The 21,107-nt window shown below is 36.6% G+C and overlaps 2 protein-coding genes across 4 annotated transcripts; both read left to right on the top strand.

Moving 5' to 3' along the window:
- The first annotated feature begins 4,915 nt into the window (after positions 1-4,915).
- LOC132167935 (uncharacterized) lies at positions 4,916-10,829 on the top strand. Of its 2 annotated transcripts, XM_059578982.1 has the most exons (4): positions 4,916-5,013; positions 5,240-5,283; positions 6,515-7,363; positions 8,216-10,829. In XM_059578982.1, the coding sequence occupies exons 3-4, from the start codon at positions 6,515-6,517 to the stop codon at positions 9,995-9,997; spliced, it is 2,631 nt and encodes an 876-aa protein (XP_059434965.1). In that variant the 5' UTR covers positions 4,916-5,013; positions 5,240-5,283; the 3' UTR covers positions 9,998-10,829. The 2 variants fall into 2 exon arrangements, with proteins under 2 accessions (XP_059434965.1, XP_059434966.1); XM_059578983.1 differs by lacking the exon at positions 5,240-5,283.
- Positions 10,830-14,873: 4,044 nt separating this feature from the next.
- Positions 14,874-20,696, top strand: LOC132164680 (uncharacterized). 2 transcript variants are annotated; one of them, XM_059575236.1, is made up of 3 exons: positions 14,874-15,251; positions 15,873-15,985; positions 20,055-20,696. In XM_059575236.1, exons 1-3 carry the CDS (start codon positions 15,086-15,088, stop codon positions 20,337-20,339), a joined length of 564 nt encoding a protein of 187 aa, XP_059431219.1. In that variant the 5' UTR covers positions 14,874-15,085; the 3' UTR covers positions 20,340-20,696. The 2 variants fall into 2 exon arrangements, with proteins under 2 accessions (XP_059431219.1, XP_059431211.1); XM_059575228.1 differs by having other exon boundaries at positions 14,878-15,251; positions 15,861-15,985.
- Positions 20,697-21,107: the final 411 nt, after the last annotated feature.

The following is a 21,107-nucleotide window of genomic DNA, read 5'->3' as shown; positions in this document are numbered from 1 at the left end:
AATGTGTTAAAAACTCTTGTAAAACATTATGGTCATAGGCAAAGACATTACTTAAATGAAAAATTATTTAACTGGAGTATTATTATATTTTTAAAAGCTACAATTCTTACATAATTAATTTTTAATAAGTATGTTAAGAATAATTCAACGTACCAACTATTCAAGCTATTCAACCACGATATTGATAAAGTATTTATTCTTAGTAAATAATTTTTGTATTTGACATCCAAATAAGAGAATTTCTAGAGTATGAGTTAAAATTTGATGGTTACGAAATGTATCAAAAAACTTATGTTGGTAATGATGGAGTTGATTATTCTTATAATAATAATCGAAGCGCATGGAGATGACTATACCCTTTTCTCTCCTCGTCCTACTTTACTTCCTAGCAGCTTTCATACGTTCGAATTTGAAAAGAGCTATAATCATCAATGGCACCTACGTACTCTGAAGGGTATAATTGATGACTTGGGAGTACAGCTGTGGATTTACCATCATTTCGTTTTTAAGGGAGTAATTGTAGGATGGCCAAAAAAAAAAGAAGAGTTTTCCACTGGCCTTTTTATTTATTTATTTTTAATAAAATGATATATATATATATATATATACACACAGACAACTGCAGTCTGCATGCATGAACTCAAAACCTCTATCTACCTTAATTAGAAGAGAGAAGCAAATAATAATCCTCTCATGCATGTAAATGTAAATTGTAAAGGACAGATTCATCCTAAAACACAGATGCAAGTCTGCAAATATAAATATAGGTAGAAATTATTACTCTCTTTTTCCATAACATCCTCAAGCTTCTATTGATATTTATTCCCTCGCTCGTACGTACTATCATTTTATTACGATTTGGTCCTTTTTAAATGTTGGCATTAAAATGGATATTGGAAAAATGATGCATGTCACGTGCCAAATTATGACCCGTCTCACACAAGCTCATATCACTATCCCACCGTTGTCTATGTTTTAAAATAAAATATGACACAAATAAATAAATAAAAGCATGTAATCATAGTCAAATTATATAAGCTTGAATATATATATATATATATATATATATATATATATATATATATATATATATATTTCAAAGCTATTTAAATAGATTATTTCGATAATGATGATTATTTTAATATCCATTGTAGCTAAGGATTTTAATTCCTGGGAAATTTATGAGAGTGGTAATTAGAGAATGGTAATTGGTGAAATAATAGGATAGTAAATGGAAGGTAGAATAGTATAGGGTAGGTAGAATAGTATAGGGTGGGTAGAATAGTATTTGGTGGGTGAAATAATAAATGAAGGGTAGAATTGTAAATGAAAGGCGAAATAGTATTTGGTTTTTTTCCTATAAATAGAGATCTTCCCCTTCACAATTTTCACCACTCATCTCCTCTCCCATCTCTTGCATATATTCTTCATTCTTCTGCTTTTTACTCGGTCTTTCTTCTTTCTAAGAGTGTTTACTCAGAACAGAGAGAGAAAGGGCGAGACCAAGCGCTACAAGAAAGAAAGAACACAAGAGATAGCGGACTTTAGAAATTAGTTTCAAAAGATATACTAGTGGTGTTAGTCATATTGGAGCAACTAGATTCCTTCATACCACTTTTAGCTTCAGTCTAGAGGTAAGTAAATTCACTACCCCTTCTAAAATTACTTCATGTCATGCTATTTATTCATTCTTTAGTAAATTGTAAATGATTATTTTATTTACGTATTATGAAGTTATGTTGCATGCATGAAGGATTTCTAAAAGAATTATCTAGAAAGTTTCTATTTCTTTAAACGCTTTTTAAGCACAACAAGTTTATATTTGGAAAAGTTTCCATTTTAAGAAAAGAAAGTTGAGAAATGATGATGATTATAAGAAAGAAAAATGATGATAAACCCTCCTACATGTTGCCCTAAGATGCATCAAAAGAAGTACAAAGAAAAGTACAAGAGATGAGATAAATGTTTATGAAATGAGGGCACATGTATGGAGGAGAGTATTTTTGGCCCCAAGATAAGATAAGATGAGAGTTCGGTACCGATACTCGGATGGAGGCGAAACCACTGAAGGAGGCTATGCCAGAAGGTGGTATTCCATCAACTAGACCGTTGAGTGCACCAAGAAAGAGTTAATTGACGGTCGGGCATGGCTGTGGCCACAGTTCAGTGCCATGGTCACAAGGACCCGCAACCCTCGTGCACAGGGGTAATAGTGTACATGGGCCTTATTATGAGAAAATGATACTATATTTTCAACGATGATATGCTATGATGATTTACAGAGATGATTTATAAAGATTATTTATAATGATGCATTATGATGATGATTTATAAAGATGATTTACAACGATGATCTATTACTAGATGTAATAGTATGTATATGTTACGAGAGATGCAACCGTACATACAGATATTATTATGGCTAGAATTATATTTATTTGCGAAAACGATTTTCAAAACTGAGAACAAGGAGTAAAACTATTTATGGTTGTGGATTTTACTTGCTGGGCCCCCTTTGGGCTCATTCAGTTTTATTTCTTGTTTTCAGGTAGAAAGGATGCTGGAATAGGAGGCCGGAATGGGGTGGGAATAATTATTAATTTTCAAAGTCTTTTCATATAAGTTATTGTAATGATATGATATTCCGCAACTAAAATCTAATGTTTTCTAATTTCGCTTGTAATAAAATCTCTTGAATAATGTTTTACGCATTTATTGTATCCTTTAAAATCAAGTACTCTGATAGACCTTATAGATCTTTGCAAGCACTTTTGTTGTAAAAGAAGAAAAGTGGCAAACTCAGCCTTAACGGGCTGGGGATGTTACAGTTTATTTGTATTAATTAATGTTTTATCGTTTCATCTCATCTGTTGGAAATAAATTCATACTACAAAGCCCACCAAATTCTGGGCCCAATGGCCAATGATAGGCCCATAAAGATATTAATTAAATAGCAAGTGCTATTTAATTAATTAATAGTCTTATATTCCAATCAAGATAATATTGGAATAAAGACGTCCTACTTTTTTTTTTTTTTTTGATAAAAATGAGCCTCTTGTATTAATCAATCATCATAAAAAAACGTCATATTTATCTCTACAAGATGACTACTCAAGATTATCTCTACAAGATAACTGTTGAGTTCTATCTCAACTCTAGACTCTCAAACCATTTCAAATAAAAAGATTCAGTCCAAGTCTACTTCAGCTCCTCAAGCCTATAAATAAGTCCCTACACAAGGTACAAAAACATCTGAAAGATCCTCATACATATTATTGAGCGTATTGAATTATTGTGCGCCGAAGCACAATATTTCTTTTAAAAACTTTTCGACTTTGGCATCGGAGTATCTCCGGTTCCCCGGGGATCCCCTTGACAATATTGCTTTTTATCCACCGTGTTGAAAACTGTTCTAACATCATCTAATAATAATAATAATAATAATAATGTGTCCCACATATTCAAGTCAATACAGCGTCTTTGCCAGATGCGTATACTTTGTGCACTTTTGAATTTTCTATGGACATGAGAGAAAATCTTAGACCAGGCAATAAGGAACACAAAATCAATGGAACCCACCGAGTTCGTCGACCGAGTTTAACGTTAACCCAGTCTTAGGTTTGTTTTGTTTGTCTTTTCCTTTTTGTATTAACGTAATTTTAAGTCATATTTTGCTCTTCAATTACATCATTTTCTTATATGCTTTAACCATAAATATGCGTTCAATAGCTTGAATTAAAATATTTTATTTTTATTTTATTTTTTTCTAATTAAAGCATAGAGAATGAAATAAACGGTCAAAACAAGCAAAACATTTCTTTATCCATAAAAGAAGTACTTGTCTAGAAATAAATTAAATTGTTTCTGCAAATTCACTATATTTTTAATTGCAACTTTGACACGTTAATGAATATGATATTAATAATTGAAATCAAGTAAGATGTACGGCTGATGCATTATTTAGTATGTCATGTGGGATCAGTTTTGCAAGTTGTGGGACACATTCAATTCCTTAATCATATATTAATAGGGGAGTGTTAGGATGCCAAACAAATTAACTCAAAAAAATTTTTAAACTGACGTGGCAGACTGTGAGTAGTAGATAAGGAAGAAAGAATTGCATTTTTTTTATTTAAAAACCCTTGCCACATCAGTTTGAAATTTTTTTAAAGTTCATTTGTTTGGCTCCCTACCCTTCTCTTTTTATTTTATTTCAATAAAATTGGAAAAATATATAAAATCTAACAAACTACATCCTGAAATAACAAAATCTCTGATTAATCTTAATATTATTATAGAACCAAGCCAATTAAGAAGAAGTCCTGCTCAACTTCACGTGGATAAAAAGAGGAGCTTTTCCCTATTAAGAATTAGGGCTAACCAAATATATTTTATAATAATTATTCCAAATGATTATTCTGAAATATATATATATATATAACAACTAATTAAATGCAAGTACTGGCCCAAAGGGCTAGTTTGGTCATTCAAAATAAAATAAATCCAATTCAAACAACATCGTATTGTGACGCGCAATAGGCGCGTAAGGCCGCCCTCTGCATTAACGTCCCTGAACCTATTACCAGCACGTAGAAAAAACTACGCTGCGACGCTCGTAGTAGGTTTACAAAGCTTTTTCTAGACAAGTTGTACGTGAGTGTCCGAGAAATTAAACGTGGCGCGATGGGATTGGTGGTGGGAATAAAGTTAGGAAGGGTGCTTATGTCCTAGATTTAAGTTGGTTTTATCTCAGTGGAATCACAGTGCCACGCGTCGTCGTAATAAGCGCTGTGAACCACCATCCTGTTCCGCGCGTGGGAGAATATCACTTTCGTTTTCTCTTTCTCTCTCTGAACTCGTATATTATTATTCGCTCTCTCTCTCTCTCTCTCTCTCTCTCTGAGTTCTCAGCGACTTCGCTTTCTCGTTCTTTTGGCTTTCTCTTCGGCTTTGGCTCAAGTCCTCTTCCGATTCATCCTTCGGGGCCATGAACGCTAAGCTCTCTTAGCCCTGGTACAACCTTTCTCTCTCTCTCTCTCTCTCTATACGTATAGTATATTTATATATGTGTGTGTATACGTATTTTGTATGCGTTTCACGCTTTTACTTTCTCTCCCTAAAAGAAAAAATGAGAAACGAAAAACTGTTTGTGTTTGTGTGTGTGTGTGTTCACGTTTTGTTTGTTTTTTAATCTATGAGTTGCCAATCGAAGCATAACCATGAAGACCCATTTTCTCAGGTTTGCTTGTTCACGTGGGTTTCAGCGTCTTGCTCTTTATCCATGTAAGTATAGTAAAATAAAAAGGAAAAAAAAAAACAAATTCTTTTTCTATTTGTTACTCTCTTTTTTTTTTTGTCTGTTATTTGTGCTTTGCTTGTTGTGTTGTATGAATTAATGTTGTTGTACTTGGCTCTGGTTGCTTGTTGTGTAAATAAGTCGAATTTTTTTTGGATCATATTGGAATTCTTTTTGAAAACGCTGGTTTTTGTTGTTTCCGTGTTTGTTGTTGTTTTTGTTGTTGTTGTTGTTGTTTTTTTTTTTTTTTTTTCTTTCTTTTGCTTTTTTTTTCTGGTCAATTTTTTGGCTTTGGTTTTGAAGCTTTTCATTGTTGCTCGTTTGGTAGGATTATGCTCGATTTTAATAATTGAAATAAATGTGCTTAATGGGTTCTAATATATTTGTGTGAGGTTTTTTTTTTTTTTTGGATGTGGGGTTGCTTCATTTTTTATTTTCCAATGTGGGGTTGCCTCGATTTTTTGTTTCGGGTTGGAAAGTGGATCTGGGTTTGAATTTTTTTTTTTCTGGGTTTGCGGCAATAAACTCTGTTTGTAGGTGTTCCATGTCCGTATTATTTGTTTTTGTCTTTTAAACTTGTTTATAGTATGTTGTTGTTGTTTAATTAGGGATAATTCTGGATGTTGTTGTACCTACTGTTTTGTTTCTGGTGGAATGGAAAAACAAAATCTTGTATCTATTATCGTGAGTAATTGGAACTGGTACTTGCGCAGTTGCTTTTCCAGAAACCTATTGATTGAGATTTTGAATATCATTTGTGTCGGTTTAAATCTTTGGCATTTTCGTTGTTTGCACTTTTTGAGGATATGAATAATGATTTAGGTGGTTCTCTCTTGTTTCTTGCCTAGATTTTGGTTTCATTACATTTATGGAGACCGTTAATTAAGTTCATCTAACTTTGAGGGTAAATGTACCAGATAAGCTATGACATTGTATTTAATTTCCTCTTAGCACTGGTTCAAAGGCGCTGACATTTTCATTGACTAAGTAAGAACTTTTTTTTTTTTTTTTGAAAAAAAATAAATAAAGAATAGAAGCCTCTGCAGGGTTATAGTACATTAATTGCTTCATCTCTTTTGTTTTGCTACGATTAAGTATGAAAATGTCATTAGGCTTAGGCCAAATTATAGTCTGTTAGCAAGAAGAAAAAAAATGGCATATTCTTGCCTCCTATGTTGTCTCTAAAAGCCAATCAAACCATTTTATTTTGTTTGGCAGATGGATCCAGTTCAAGTTGTTGACCGTGGGGATTGTGTTGAGGATACATTTGATGAGCAATCATTCTCTCCTGAAAGTTCTGACACATATGATGTCTTTGGAGAACAGCAGGTATTTCCTCGGGTGGGTGATGAATACCAGGTTGAAATTCCACCACAGATTACAGGATCTGAGTATCTATGGCTTACAAAGAATCCAGCTGATGCAGAAAACACAGCTGGTGGTCCTCGTGATTTTCTAGTGGGGTTGGCTGTAACAATAATGTGGATCAATGATGAAGTTGCGAGTTTTAAACATGAACCACAGGAAGCTGTTGGTGATTCAACTGAAGTATACGACAAACGTGAGCCCCTAAGATCTGAATGCTTCAGGGAGACCCATAATTTTTCTGAAGGTGACAGCTTAGAAACTAAAGCTGAGCCTACAAATGGTACATTGGAGAATGAGAGAAACTTGGGAGACTCAGTAAATGTGGCTATGCAAAAAGAAATGAAGATTGAAATGCAGGATATGGATAAAAGCAAAGGCTACTGTCTAGTTCCTGGTTCCTTGGGTGACTCCTGGAGTGATATAGAAGAGGCCAGTTTTGTGCTTGGTTTATATATTTTTGGGAAGAACCTTGTTCAGGTGAAGAAATTTGTTGGGAGTAAAAAGTTGGGGGATATACTTTCCTTCTATTATGGGAAATTTTATAGGTCGGACAGATACAATAGATGGTCAGAATGCCGGAAAATACGAAGCAGAAGATGTATATATGGACAAAGAATTTTTACAGGATTGAGGCAACAGGAATTGTTCTCTCGTTTGCTTCCCCATGTGTCAGAGGAATGCCAAAACACTTTAATGGAGGTATTTCTGAACTACTTGTACATGTTATTAAAATGATTGATGCTATGATTTTCCAGATGAGGGTGGATTGGTTGGTTTTTAAGATATTTTTATACCCAAATGCATAACCAGACAAACAAAATCAAACATGTCCTGAAAAACCAATTTGGAGTAGTTTTCTACAAATTCCACGGGGTCACCATCTTTTCCTGGTTGGTTCTTTTAGCCTATGATTGTAAAGCCACAGATAATAATAATTAATCTTTATCTGGGTTGTTACAATTGTATAAACAGGCATATTGGCACGCATTACATTTTTGTTTTTCTTTTGAGTTTTCTCATTATGTTCCTTCTGTTCATATCTCTGCAGTTTCTTGCAGCTCTAAGAATTGTAATTCTCATGTCCTAAGCTCACTAGAGATATGATACCCTACTTGTTTTATGGTAGATGCGATTGTATTGAAGTGACCAAAGCAATCAACTTGCACTTTTTTATTTGAAAATCTGTGCAATGACCTCCATTTCTCCTGTATATAAACATGATGTCTGTTGACCAAATAGTCTTCAAATTTATGCAAAGAGCTGTCTCTTTAGTAAAAATTTCTTGGTGTTTCACAGATCACTGTGTTCGAGTGTCTTACTAGCTGGTTGTACACATTAGAATTTTTAGTGTTCACTTTGCTCAAACTTCAAGTTGCTGCAAAATCCTCTCTTGAGAATTCTGGCAGAATGGACTGTCATGATGAAGGCCATTTTAGATCAAGCCAAATTATGCCTGTCATTTGTGCTCTAAAATCTTTAATATTTTTTTTCATTTTTAGTATGAACTTCAACCCTTCCTAAGAAATGATAAAAATTTCAACAAATTGGCAGGTTGCGAAGGCATTTGGAGAGGGGAAAATATTACTAGAAGAATATGTATTTACTCTAAAGGCTTCAGTTGGGCTGAATGCTCTTGTAGAGGCAGTTGGAATCGGTAAAGGGAAGCAAGATCTCACCGGCATTATGGAACCTCTGAAGTCCGCTCAAGTTGTTCCTGTACGCCCAGAGATACCGACTGGCAAGGCATGTTCCACACTTACACCCTTGGAAATTGTTAACTATTTAACGGGAGACTTCCGTCTAAGCAAAGCTAGATCAAATGATCTCTTCTGGGAAGCTGTTTGGCCCCGTTTGCTCGCAAGAGGATGGCACTCTGAACAGCCTAATAGTAATGGCTGTGCTGCTGGTTCTAGACATTCTTTAGTCTTTCTTATCGCTGGTATTAAGAAGTTTTCAAGACGGAAACTAGTGAAGGGCAACCATTACTTTGATTCTGTTAGGGATGTCCTGCATAAAGTTGCTTCAGACCCAGGACTTCTTGAGCTTGAAATAGGAGTAGATAACGATTATAGAAGCAAAGAAGAAAATGGATGGACTGATGAAACAAAACTGGACCAAGAAGATTTCCCTGATCAGCAACGCCACTGTTATCTCAAGCCACGAACTCCTAGTCGCAATACAGATGTCTTGAAGTTTACTGTTGTGGATACAAGTCTGGCTGATGGGAAAACAACCAAGGTGAGAGAACTGAGGAGCTGTCCATCTGGAGTTATGAACACTTTCACCGCTGGAAGTGATTCTGAAGAAGATGATGACGATAATTCTGAGGAGTCGACAGATAAATCTGACTCTGCTGATACCTTGTGCTTCAATAGGGCTGATGAGCCCATAGCCAGAAATAACAATTTTGATGGGGGAATCTCTTTTAACATGACAGGTTTAGAAAATAATGCTTCCAATAAGGGGTTTCTAGTCAATGGCCTTGACTATGCTAATTCACCTGCGAATATCCCTGATTACCAGAAGACCAGTGTTTCTAGTGACACACAGCAGAGGAAAGCTACAAAGAGCCAATTGAGCCGGAAAATCAGACCAGACAACAAAAACCATTTAGCTCCTTTCACAAAACGACGCCGGAAGTTAAGTGCTTGTGGTCGCACAGAGACAAACCAAAGCAAACTCGGCATCTTGGGAGATCCTGCATTAAGACAAGTGAAGGCCAGTGGCTCTCCACAAAACCCTGATTTTAGTGAGAACATTCTTTCTCGAATGGATACGTCTCAGGAGAAGAAATCATCTACATGTTTGTCTAAAGGCAGCCCAATCATCAATGGTGAGGGCATTCTAGGTGGTACCTGTTTTGCTGCTGAACAGCTTCCTGAAGCACCTCAAACCAGGACGCTGATTGACCTGAACTTACCTATTCCTCCAGATGCTGAGGCTGATGAACCTTTCATGACGGAAAGAAAAGAAAGAGAAGATAAAACGAGCAAGGAACTGGATGATCCAAATGTAGTGAAACCCTCCGCCTGTGTGGCTAATTCTGAGCAGCAGTCTAACACAAATTATCGGAGACAGAGCAGTAGGAGCCGACCACTGACCACTAAAGCACTGGAAGCTCTTGCTTTTGGATATCTAGACCCAAAGCAGAAGCGAAAGAGTAGAGATGCCTCGCCACGAGAAACGTCGATGTTAAGACCTTCTCGACGTGCTCGTGGTCAAGTAAGAGCTACTGAGGATTTTGGTACTAGTGTGGTGGATTTCAAAGCTGAGGAAAGGGCAAATGGTGTGTGTCATAACAATGGTGACATGTTGACCAAGCTTCAAGTTTGACTCAAGGGAAAAGGGACTCAAATGTCTCTGGCTTCTGAATTCTTTAGCTGCTGAAATTCTGAGTGATTACATGAGAATGGGACTTCCAGCAGTTCTTTTTCTTTTCCTATGCTCACTTCTTCCTACTGCAATGGTTACCCCTCATAACGATGAGCTAACTGGCTAGGTGTTTGTGGCGTCGGTTACAAATTTCATAGATAAAACACAATGCTAATCGACCTTCCAAGAGGCCATTTACATTAGACAAAGCTCCTGTGGTAGGAGGTACTGAGAATCGGGAAACAAGATGATAACAAAAGATACCTGTCATTTCAACAAAAGGGAACAGATTAGAGCTCCATTTTCTCTACACTTCACTTTGCAGTGGCTATGCTAAATTATTAGTAGCAGCAACCAAAATACATGTGGCTATTTCACTGCTCAATTTCTGAGCATTTCTGATAAGAGTAATTTATATTGGTCCTGGGTTCCCCATATTTTATGTGTCAACATTTAATACTTTAAGATGACCTGTAATTTCTGTACTGTCCAGTTGGTTGACTTGTTGATGAAGAAAATGGGAAGAGAACTTGTGGTTTCTTGCAATCTTCTCTGCCTACAAACGGAGCATCAGGTTGTTCTTGTTTTATTTGGGTGTATCCTTTTGGATATCCGATTTCAAGCTGACTGCTTCAACAGTGTATACGGTAAATGCGATGAATGAAATCCTTGTTCTCTTTCAGCAAAGACAAACTTAATTTAAAAGAAGGAAACATGAATCCTAGTTCGTTCATTTACCCAAAGCTGGCAGTTTCTTGAGAAATGCTGGACATTAATTCAACTTGACTATGCAAATCCTTTACATTGACCTTTTTTTTGTTCTTTTTTGTCCTCTACATAATATATTTGCTTTAGTGTTCATGAGCATTATTATTAGTTTTTAAGTTGGTTAATTCGGCGTTCAAAATAGATTCAATGGTAGAAGAATTTCAAACTTGTAATTTTTTTGAAGAAAAGTGGGTGACATTAGTTGGAGCGTTTGATGAAGAGTTTAGAAGAGCTACTAATTAAAGAAGAACATAGTACTGATTGTTCATTGTTTGCTGGAGTGTTCGGTGAAGAGTTTTGATGAGCTACGCAAGGAAGAACACAATGCTTATCGTTCGATGCCTCGTTTGGTGAAAGGTTCGGACAAGACACTAAATGGGTATCACAGTAATGCTTGGTTGGAAGCACATTCAGATTGTTGATTTCATGAGGATAATTTAAGTCTTCCAGAAGTGCTCGATTGCTGGGACATTTGTTAGAAGGAATCATGGTAGTTCTTCACGATTGTTGGCTCGTTCGATATAGAGTTCAGACAAGTGGAAGATCACATTCAATTATAACTGCACCTTCATTAGCTCGGTTGTAAAAGGGTCTCGACGAGAATTGTTCAATAGAAGATCACAACTTGACAGAATGGTTCGTTCGATCAGCCATTCTCTGAGGGTCCATACGCCGCCAATTAGGAAGCTGTGTAACCCGAGCTCATGGAAGACGCCAACTTAAATATTGCCATATTAGGGATTCAAATTTGCTTTATAAGACCTAGCTTTGTTATAATCTATTTAAGGCATTCGATGCATGCTTTATAAGACCTAACCTTTTCTTCCCTATGCCTCAATTGTTCATCTCTCTTAAGAGTATTCTTTTAAACCACATGCATACATGTTTTAAAATCTTTAGCCACCGAAGTTTCGCATTGTAGAGGAAATGAAATAGCTAGACACGTTTAGCTACAACTGTTTTGTAAGTATACATTGATTGTATTGTTTATACTCTATAGTATATTGATTTTTTTTAGGTTTGGCTGCTCCATAGTGGTTTAACCTTTAAAGAGTTTTCAATGTGTTTCTACTTTGTCACCAAATTATTGTGCCGATTGATTTACTAATCCACGTAATTTGGTTCATTCCGCTTGTTTTACTTGATGAAAAGCCAAGTTAGATCCTAACATAATCAACAATATTATGCAACCATATAATACAGTTATGCAGCAGTAGAATTAATATATCAAACCACCAAACAATAAGAAATCAACCACGCAATCAACACAAATATTTTGTTGAAGAAGTGAAAACCCTTTGAAAACATTTCAAAAATAAAATCACTCCAGAGCAGTTAAACACAGAAAATAAATCATTGGAGAGAATTAAGTTGTACGAGCAAATCACATTTATATACCCTTTATACTAGACAAGTGTCTCACTTGCTTCCTACCACAATAACTCCAAAACCTTTTGGGCAATTCTTTTCTTGAGCTTTTTTATTGACCCGCCAATATGATTGGCAAAACAGGTACATGATATGACCCGTTTATCCTATGCATGTTTTTTTAAAATTAGGTTCATTTAAGTGTCATAAATAATAATTGAATGCATAGGATAAATAGGTACTTGTTTATTTACCAAGTACCTATTTTGCTAGCCCTACCCATCGATAGTCTTCAATTTACATGGACGAACAACGGGGTTTGAATGAAAAACTTCAAGAGAATATGCAACAGAAGCTCACACCAAAGAATTCGCTTGACTCACAAAGAAACAACAAAGTACGGAGGCTAAGCACTCAATACTAGAATGGCTGTAATGGCTTACTCGACAAATAACACCTCTAGAGTTTCTCGTGGATCATCAACTAAATAACAAAGGTTGGACATGTTGCTAACAAAGCTCTCTGAAAGCCACTAGCGCTGCTCAAACAGTGCGGTTATAACCGCTCCGCTAACCGCTAACCATTAACCACTAACCGCTTTGGTAGGTGGTTATTAAAAACTGCTAACTGCCTAGGGCAGTTGCGGTTAGTGGTTTTAGTGAGTAGGGCAAGGCGGTTATAACCGCTAACCGCCTTCATTTATATATAATAGTATAAATATATATATTAAATATTTTATATTAATAAAATATATTAATTTTTTCTTTTTATTTGGATTAATGGATTTGGGCTATTTATGACTGTATGTGAAATATATAATGTGGTATGTGATGTTTTGGGCTAAGCCTTATTCAAAAACATTGGCTGGCCCAAAAAACAACTTTTTTTTTTTTTTTTCCATCATTTTTGGAACATTTTGGCCTTAAGCCTTTAAAATAAGATCATAAAATAGTCTAATTCCATAAAATAAGCCCAAAAAATAGGTTAATTTAAGGCCTAAAACACTTAAAAAGCCCAAAAGCCCATATAAAAAAAAGCGGTTATAAAACCGCCGATTATTGAATTGAATAAACCGCTAGTCGCCAGTTATAAAATAACCGCTAACCGCCTAGGCGGTTGCGGCTATTAAAAATCAATAACCGTCCAAGGCAATTGTGATTGTAGCCAATAACCGTCAATTATAATTATTTGAGCACCCCTAAAAGTCATCGCGTCAAGACGTCTTGCTGATGATACATTTTGTAAGTATTATAAACAAGCCACATTAGAATGTACTTGTTGACGCTAGTTCAAAACTTCAATACACCAATTCTATATTACAGCCACCAAAATACCTAAGTATCAATTGACTTACAACAAATAACAGATGGGTATTTTGGTCAATGGTTAGAGATCTTAAGAGAGTAGGTGTTGTGTCTCCAAAATGGACTAGAGAGTATCTTGTTAATGGCTAGAATTTCTGAGAGCCACAAATGGAACACTTGTCGCACTAATAAAAAAAAGATTATTTAGGATTAAAAAAGAAAATAATAAAATAATAAGCCACCCTATTTTTGCCCTAGGCCATCCTAGACCAGTCAGCTTGGGGTGGCTTTGAAGCCACCCCATGGCCCTTAAGGGTGTTTTGGCCACCCCAAAGGGCCAGATGAATAATAATAATAATAATTATAAGGTTTCCCTTTGGGGGTGGCCGAACCGACCGAATCACCCCCAAGGGCCACGGGGTGGATCGGCCACCCCCAAGAGCCAGTTTGGGGTAGCTTTAGCCTTCAACCACCCCCAAAGGCAAACCCAACAAATTTTTTTTTTCTTTTTTCTTTTTTCATTTGGTCCTTGGGGGTGGTTCGACCACTCCCAAGGACCACGAGGTGGCTTTGGCCACCCCAAGGCTCTTAAGGGATGGTTCGGCCACCCTTGGCTGGCTAGTGGGGGTAGCTTGAGCCACCCCTAGATAAAATGCGGGTGGCCGGCCACCCTCTATGGCCATGATGGGGTGGATTATTATTTTCTTTTTTATTTTATTTTTTTAATCATAAATAATATTTTATTTATTTTATTAGTGAGACAGGTGTCTCATTTGTGGCTCTAGAATTTCTTCTTGCCATTAATTGGATACTCTCAAGTCCATTTTGGACTGAAAATGATCCGAATCCCCATTTGGGGGACTCTAAGAATAGTTTAGCTCTCCTTATATCATTACTCTCAAATTTGGTGTTCTTTTGGTAGATGGGTTTGTCAAAAGAGAATGCGATTGTGTGTTTTTGTCTTAATGAGTTTTTAATGTTCGAAGCCAACGTGAAGGTTGTTATTGGAGAGCACAAAAAACCTAATTTCCAATAGTTACTCATTAAAGGCTCACTTGCATATAAAAAAAATAAAATAAAATGACAAAAATTTCCTTCAAATCAGTTTGGAAGAGTTTTTTTTTTTTTTTCAACTTACTATAATAAGTGCAAAGTATCATTTCCCACATATTTTATTTTTTTAATATTTTTAACAGTCATTTATTGACATTCTAATAATCTAAGAACCTAAACATTAATTTTTAAGAAATTCAAACAAATTGAATGACATTGGTCACTTATTCCGAACCAATTCGGAGAAAATTTATGTCCAAAATAAAAAATAAAAAAATAAAAACTCATTAAAGTCTCATGATCATAGGACCGAGAAAGACGAGCTAGCGACGTGTTCCACAGACCAACGAGCCACGTAGCTCTCCTTCCAGCCCTCATTACATAGCCCTGCGTGTGGCATCTTCTCCTTCCAAAAATTCAAACCCAAAGGTTTTCATGATAATATAAGATATAACTAAAGCGTCCCTTATATGAAAAGGCTCCTAATGATTAGCGCATAGCTCAGAGCCATTTTGGGCGTGAGCGTGTGCATGTGTGTGTGACAGAAAGAAAAAAAATGGGACAGGCATTACGTCGAGCATCTGGCAGAGTACGCACATCTTCGAGTACCGATCCAACGTCGGCCTCCTCAAAATCTAAGAGCGTCGTCGATCGGCGACCACCTCCCACCGACGAGTTGAAGATCTCGAAGACTGCCAGCGAGCATGGCTCTCCTGATTCCGGTTGGTTTCCGGTTAGGCGCGCCTTTTCTTTTTCTGCTTAATTTTAGGGATTGCAGAACTTGAGGGGGTTTCGGGTGTAAATGTAGATTGAGCTTTTAATTTGAAAACTGTGGTAAAAAATTTCGTAGAATGCCTTGTTTTCGTTGAGTTTGAAGCCCTATATTTTGTCCATTTATTATTTCTTTTTATAAGCCAAGCCACAAGTGTTACTAGAGCGCCAAGTCTTTGATTTTCTGATTGGTGTAAATTATTTGCTGATAGAAATTTAGTCATTTCCATTGAAATGCTAGTTCTGTGCTACATTAGCTTTTAGGATTATAATTCGTTGCCAAGCAATTGAGGTGTGTGTGCGTATATGTGTAATGCTCACCACATTTGGTACTATTTTTTATTTTTTATTTTTCCTTCTGGGCAAAGAAGGTTAAGACAGATGAGTACTTGGAAATTTGTGTGCGGGCTTTGTGATGTATTTTTCTTCTTATTTTTGACGTGTGCGATTGCATGTGTGCGCATGTTCATCATAACTTGTTCTGTGTTATGATTGTTAGGATTGAGAATGCTGAATTTCAATCTATACTGATTGGTGGGATCATTTCTTCTTAAATTGAGATGGTACCCCAGGAATCAATGCCGACAATCTACTTGAGGAACGGGATCCAAAGTTCGATGCCATGCTTAGTCAAATGGCTGGTACAATTAAATCCAAGCCTGGAGGGAAACTTGAGATGGGTGAGGTGAGTTAATGCAACTTGCTGCTCTTCTTTACGAACATTTTTTGTTTTAGGAACTATAGTCTGCAGTCTTATTTGTCTTCAAATATGCTTAGATTTTTCTTTCAATTCTCAAATTAATCCCCACCCTGTGCGGCATGCAAAAATGTTGATTAGGTGGTGCAATTTCCTGCCGCACAATTGCATATAATATTGAAATGGTAATTATGAATTATTGTTTGCGGTACAAAGATTCTTTTTTTTATTTTTTTATTTTTTATTTTTTTATATATATATATATATAAGTAATCGAGATATCATTAAAAGCGTGTGACGCTCCAAGTATACATGAGTATACAAAAGAAAACACCTAATTAGAAGGAGCAAAAAGAACAAGAAAATTATAATAACTAATCAGCAAAGGAGAAACAAAAGTAATTGTCCAAAAATACAGAATATTGAAGAATAAGATCTTAATCCCCTCTAATGTCCTCTTATGGTCCTCAACATTTTTGTCATTCTTTTCCTTCCATAGACACTAGAAAAAGCACGAAGGTACCATCTCCCACACAATAACACTCCAAGTGTTGCCTGCAGTCTACCAACAAGTATACAAGTCATCTACTCGTCTAGACATAACCCATGACAACCCAAATCGACTGAAGAAAACATTTATATGGCATAAGCAACATTACTATGGAGAAGAAGATAGTCCACGGAATTCCCATTCCTTTTACACATACAACACTTGTCGACCACGATGATATGTTGTTTCTTGACATTGTTCATGGTAAGTTCCTAGGGCTGCCAACCAAGCAAAAAAAGGCCACCCTCAAAAGAACCTTAGTCCGCCAAACACTCTTCCAACGTAAGCGAAAGCCATCACTACACCATGACATTGTAAAAGGATTTGCTATCAAACAACCCTCTTTTGGAGGCAACCCACCACAGCTCTAAGCGAGCCACAACAAAAGCATCTTTTGTTCAAGCAATACCAATTAAATCTGGAAAGGCTTCCTTAAAGGTCATATTCCCACACCACAAATCATGCCAAGATCTAATCTTGGAACCGTCTCTCACCTTAAATCTAGTATGACTTGAAAGCTTTCCCCAACCCCTCCTAATATTCTTCTATAACCTCACCTCAAACACTCCAAGAGGCTCATTAGAACACTACCCTCTCCATGAACTACCATATATGGAGTCTACCACCACTCTCCACCAAGCCTCTTTCTCAAGCACATAGTGAAGACATTTTCCTAATAGAGCATGATTGAATATCAGCAAGTTCCAAACTTCCAACTCTCCTTCAAAGATCGGCGAACAAATCTTGGACCAGCTAACCAAGTGATATTTGAACCCTTTGCTTAACGCACCCAATAAGAAGTCATGTTGAAGTTTCTCAATACGTTTGCAACACCTGCAGGGAGAGGAAAGAAGGCCATGAAGTATGTAGGTAAATTGGAAAGTGTGTTCTAAATAAAGGTAACCCTTAAACAAGTACATCATTTTCCAACTAGCCAATTGATGCTATATCTTCTCAATTAAATCGTCCCAAATATGCTTGGCCTTATAGAAGGCTCCCAACGATAGAACAAGATACTTCAAAGGCAGAGAGGAAACCCCAAAACCCCAAATACCAGCCAACCCATCCACATGATCAACATTTCCTACAGGAACCAATTTTGACTTGGCCAAGTTTATCTTCAAGCCTGAAACAACTTCAAAACATAAGAATAAGCACCACAAATAACGTAGATGATTAGAGTTAGCCCCACAAAAGATCAAAGTATCATCAGCAAACAGAAGGTGAGAAATATCAATCCCACCAACATATCTTGTCCCCATAGAGAAGTTAGACAACAAACCTTCAATCATTGCAGCAGAAATTATCCTACTCAACACTTCCATCACAGTGACAAACAACAAAGGAGAAAGAGGGTCTCCTTGTCTTAAGCCGCGGGAACTACTAAAAAACTTGTGGGGGTGTCGTTCACCAATACCAAGAATCGCACCAAGGAAATACAATGAACTATCCAAAAGCACTACTTCTCCCCAAAATCGCACCTTAGCATGTACAATTAAAAGTGCCAATTAACATGATCATAATCTTTTTCTAAATCCATTTTTCGAATAATACATGGCTCTCCATATCTTATTCTACTATCAAAGCATTCATTGGCAATAAAAATAGGATCTAAGATATGCCTACCTTGGATGAACACATTCTGCAACTTAGAGATAATCTTCTCCAACGCCATCTTAAGCCTGTTTGCAAGAATTTTAGCAAAAAATTTGTAAATGGCCCCCCACTAGACTAATCGAGCGAAAGTCCTTAGGGGTCAACAATCCTTGGAATTTTTGGAGTGAGGGCAATAAAAGTAGCATTCAGGCTCCTCTCAAATTTACCTCTTGCTTGGAAATCTCACACGAAAAAATAATAATAATAATAATAAATTAAAAAAATTAAAAATTAAAATAAAATAAAAAACCCTTCATGATGCCTTGTTTTAAAACAACCCAACAAGCTTGAAAGAATGCCATAGAGTAATCGCCAGGGCCCGACACCTTGTTACCATTCAAAGCTTTCACTATCTCCATCACCTCCCCTACCTCAAAATATCTCACCAACCAACTAGCCTCAACCTCACCAATAGAATGAAAAGAAAGACCGTCCAACAAAGGCCTCCAATTGAACTATTCAGTGTACAAATTTTTATAAAACTAGTCAATGTACTCGTTGATCTCTAATAAGTTGATAGAAATTGTACCATCAATAAACAAAGAGTTAATGGAGTTCTTCCTTCTGTTGGAGTTACCCATTTTGTGAGAAAACTTTGGGCACTTGTCACCCTCCCTTAACCACGAAACCTTAGATTTCTACCTCCAACTCACCTCCTCCATGAGAGTGGATCTTTTTATTTTTTTATTTTTTTTTTTTATAGTTTTTTATTTTTTTTTTTATCCCTAACTCGCTAAATTTATACCTTCTTCATTCTCTCCTCTACACTTAAGGCCCTCTCTTCTTCAGTGATATCAAAAACATGCAACTCTTCCAAAAGTCTTCTTCTTTACATTACCAAACACCTCTTCATTCCATCTCTTTAAATCAATTTTTAAAGTTTTGAGCTTGCTGCAAAAATGAAACTTGGAGAGTATTGGAAATGATAAAAGTTCCACTATTGTTTCACCCTATCCACAAAACCCTTAAGGCTTTAGCCACATGTTTTCAAATTTGAAGGACCTACTACCCTTTTGAAACTCACCATAGTCAAGGAGGATTGGGAAATAATCAGAACAAAGTTTAGGAAGCCTCCTTTGGGACACACTCCCACGCCGGAAAGACAAGGAATCCATCAATTTTAGATGTAGAGGGTAATTATTGATTACTCGACCAAGCAAAAGTTCCACCAACAAGAGGGAAGTCCATTGGGCGCTGAGTAAAATTGGAGTCAGAGAACTCCATCATCTGGGCATAAACGAGTTTCTCCCAATCTCTCACTGGGAAATCGGATAACATTAGAATCACCCCTACTGCACCAAGGAAAGTTCCATCAGCCAACTCATCCCAAAGAAACCTTCTATCCCTATCAAAATTAGGCCATAGACACTCTTAAAAGTCATGGTGAAGAGGATGTATGGTGAAGAGGATACATCTCGAGTTCAGTGACTTCAGTTGCCTTAGACATTCTTTCTTATTCTCTTACTGCATGTTGTCTTAGATAAAGTCATCCTCTAAGCTCAAACCCCACTGCCCACACCCCACACACACACAAAATTGCTTACCTAATGGGTAATGGCTTTGTTTACTTATTTCATTGGACTAGATCGTATGCCTATGTATATAAACTGACATTTTACTAATACATTGTACCTTTATCATTGTTTTGGAAGATTGATATTTGTGCCAAAGAGTTTTTGCTTGGTCTAGATTTCAAATTTAAAAGTTGCACCTAATTACAATATTCTTAAATGTCTGCCCTATGTTCACTCTACTTTGATCCAACCCATGAATTGTATGTAGAAGGTATTTGAGTGCCTCATAGGAATTGGTTAAATTCTCAGAATAGTTAATATGTTAGTAATTTTACAGGCATTTGTGGTGGAAAAGTATAATAGGCCCATGCCAAAACTGCGAAATACAAAACCAGATTCTGGCAGGTATGAGGAAAGGCCCGCCCCTCCAGGAACCCTGAATGTGGCACAGCTGCGCTACATTGTCCTCCTGCACCAGGGGAAGGCTGACGACCATGAAGGACCAATGGATATCCAACAGATTGCTGAAAAGTTCAGAATTGATGTTGCGCAGGTTGAGAGGATTTTGCAGTTCGTATCACTGCCTCCAGAGGACAGCAGTAAACAAAATAACAGTATATGAAGATCACCGTCCCTCACTTTCTCTTGCAAAACTAACAGGATTTTCTGTTGAATAAGAGATGGTTCTTATAGGAATTTGGAGGTTTCATGAAGTTTCATCAACCAAAAGATATCATGATTATATAGAGTGTAAATTAGAAAGTTCCAGCGCAATTGATATCTGGGAAATTTTGTATGGTAGTTTCATGTGTGCGTGGTGAAGGACATCATAAGCAGAAGCTTTTGAACTTTGTTTGGTCCTCTGATATTAACCCACAAAACGAGCATTTGTTGTTTGGATGGACTCATGGACAGAAGTTGGGGAACCAGTTTCCGAACTCTTTGCATGAGATTATTGAACATCTTTCACAACACTTAATGATGGCGATTCTTGATTCAAAGCTATGATTTCATAATGAATTGAAGCCAATGGGATTTTACATTTAAGGACTTGTGTTTATCCTGTTAGGTATTGAGGAGTGGCTCCATGTTCAAGTCAATGGGAAACATTGTTAATCATCCCTCTTAACTCTCTCTATGCAAGAAAGTAATCTGGTCAGTTGAAGTGATGATAATTTTCAAATCTCCAGTTCCGACATTCCATTCGTTTTTCTGATTGTACGAGGAGCATCGTGCATGTCTAGCTGGGTCGGGACTCGGGAGTCTTTTTCGGCTTTTGCCTTGGAAAATTTTTGACGCCTTGGAAGTAATTTTCAAGCCAATGTCAACTACGAAAAGTTGGTCAAAAGATGGTGGCCATTGAAGGTGGCAACTTAGAACAAAGAGGTGG

Source organism: Corylus avellana, chromosome ca1 (genome assembly GCF_901000735.1).
Source record: "Corylus avellana chromosome ca1, CavTom2PMs-1.0".
Lineage (NCBI taxonomy): Eukaryota > Viridiplantae > Streptophyta > Magnoliopsida > Fagales > Betulaceae > Corylus > Corylus avellana.
Note: the sequence above shows the minus strand (reverse complement) of the source record. Positions and strands in the feature narration are given on the sequence as shown.

What these genes read in the sequence shown, in the direction of transcription:
- LOC132164680 (XM_059575228.1), top strand. Translation starts at nt 15,086, where the DNA reads ATGGGACAGGCATTACGTCGAGCATCTGGCAGAGTACGCACATCTTCG. An exon ending in GCATGGCTCTCCTGATTCCG is followed by an intron (nt 15,252 to 15,860) that starts GTTGGTTTCCGG and finishes TCTTAAATTGAG; the next exon opens with ATGGTACCCCAGGAATCAAT. An exon ending in GGAAACTTGAGATGGGTGAG is followed by an intron (nt 15,986 to 20,054) that starts GTGAGTTAATGC and finishes GTAATTTTACAG; the next exon opens with GCATTTGTGGTGGAAAAGTA.
- LOC132167935 (XM_059578983.1), top strand. Translation starts at nt 6,515, where the DNA reads ATGGATCCAGTTCAAGTTGTTGACCGTGGGGATTGTGTTGAGGATACA. An exon ending in GCCAAAACACTTTAATGGAG is followed by an intron (nt 7,364 to 8,215) that starts GTATTTCTGAAC and finishes ACAAATTGGCAG; the next exon opens with GTTGCGAAGGCATTTGGAGA.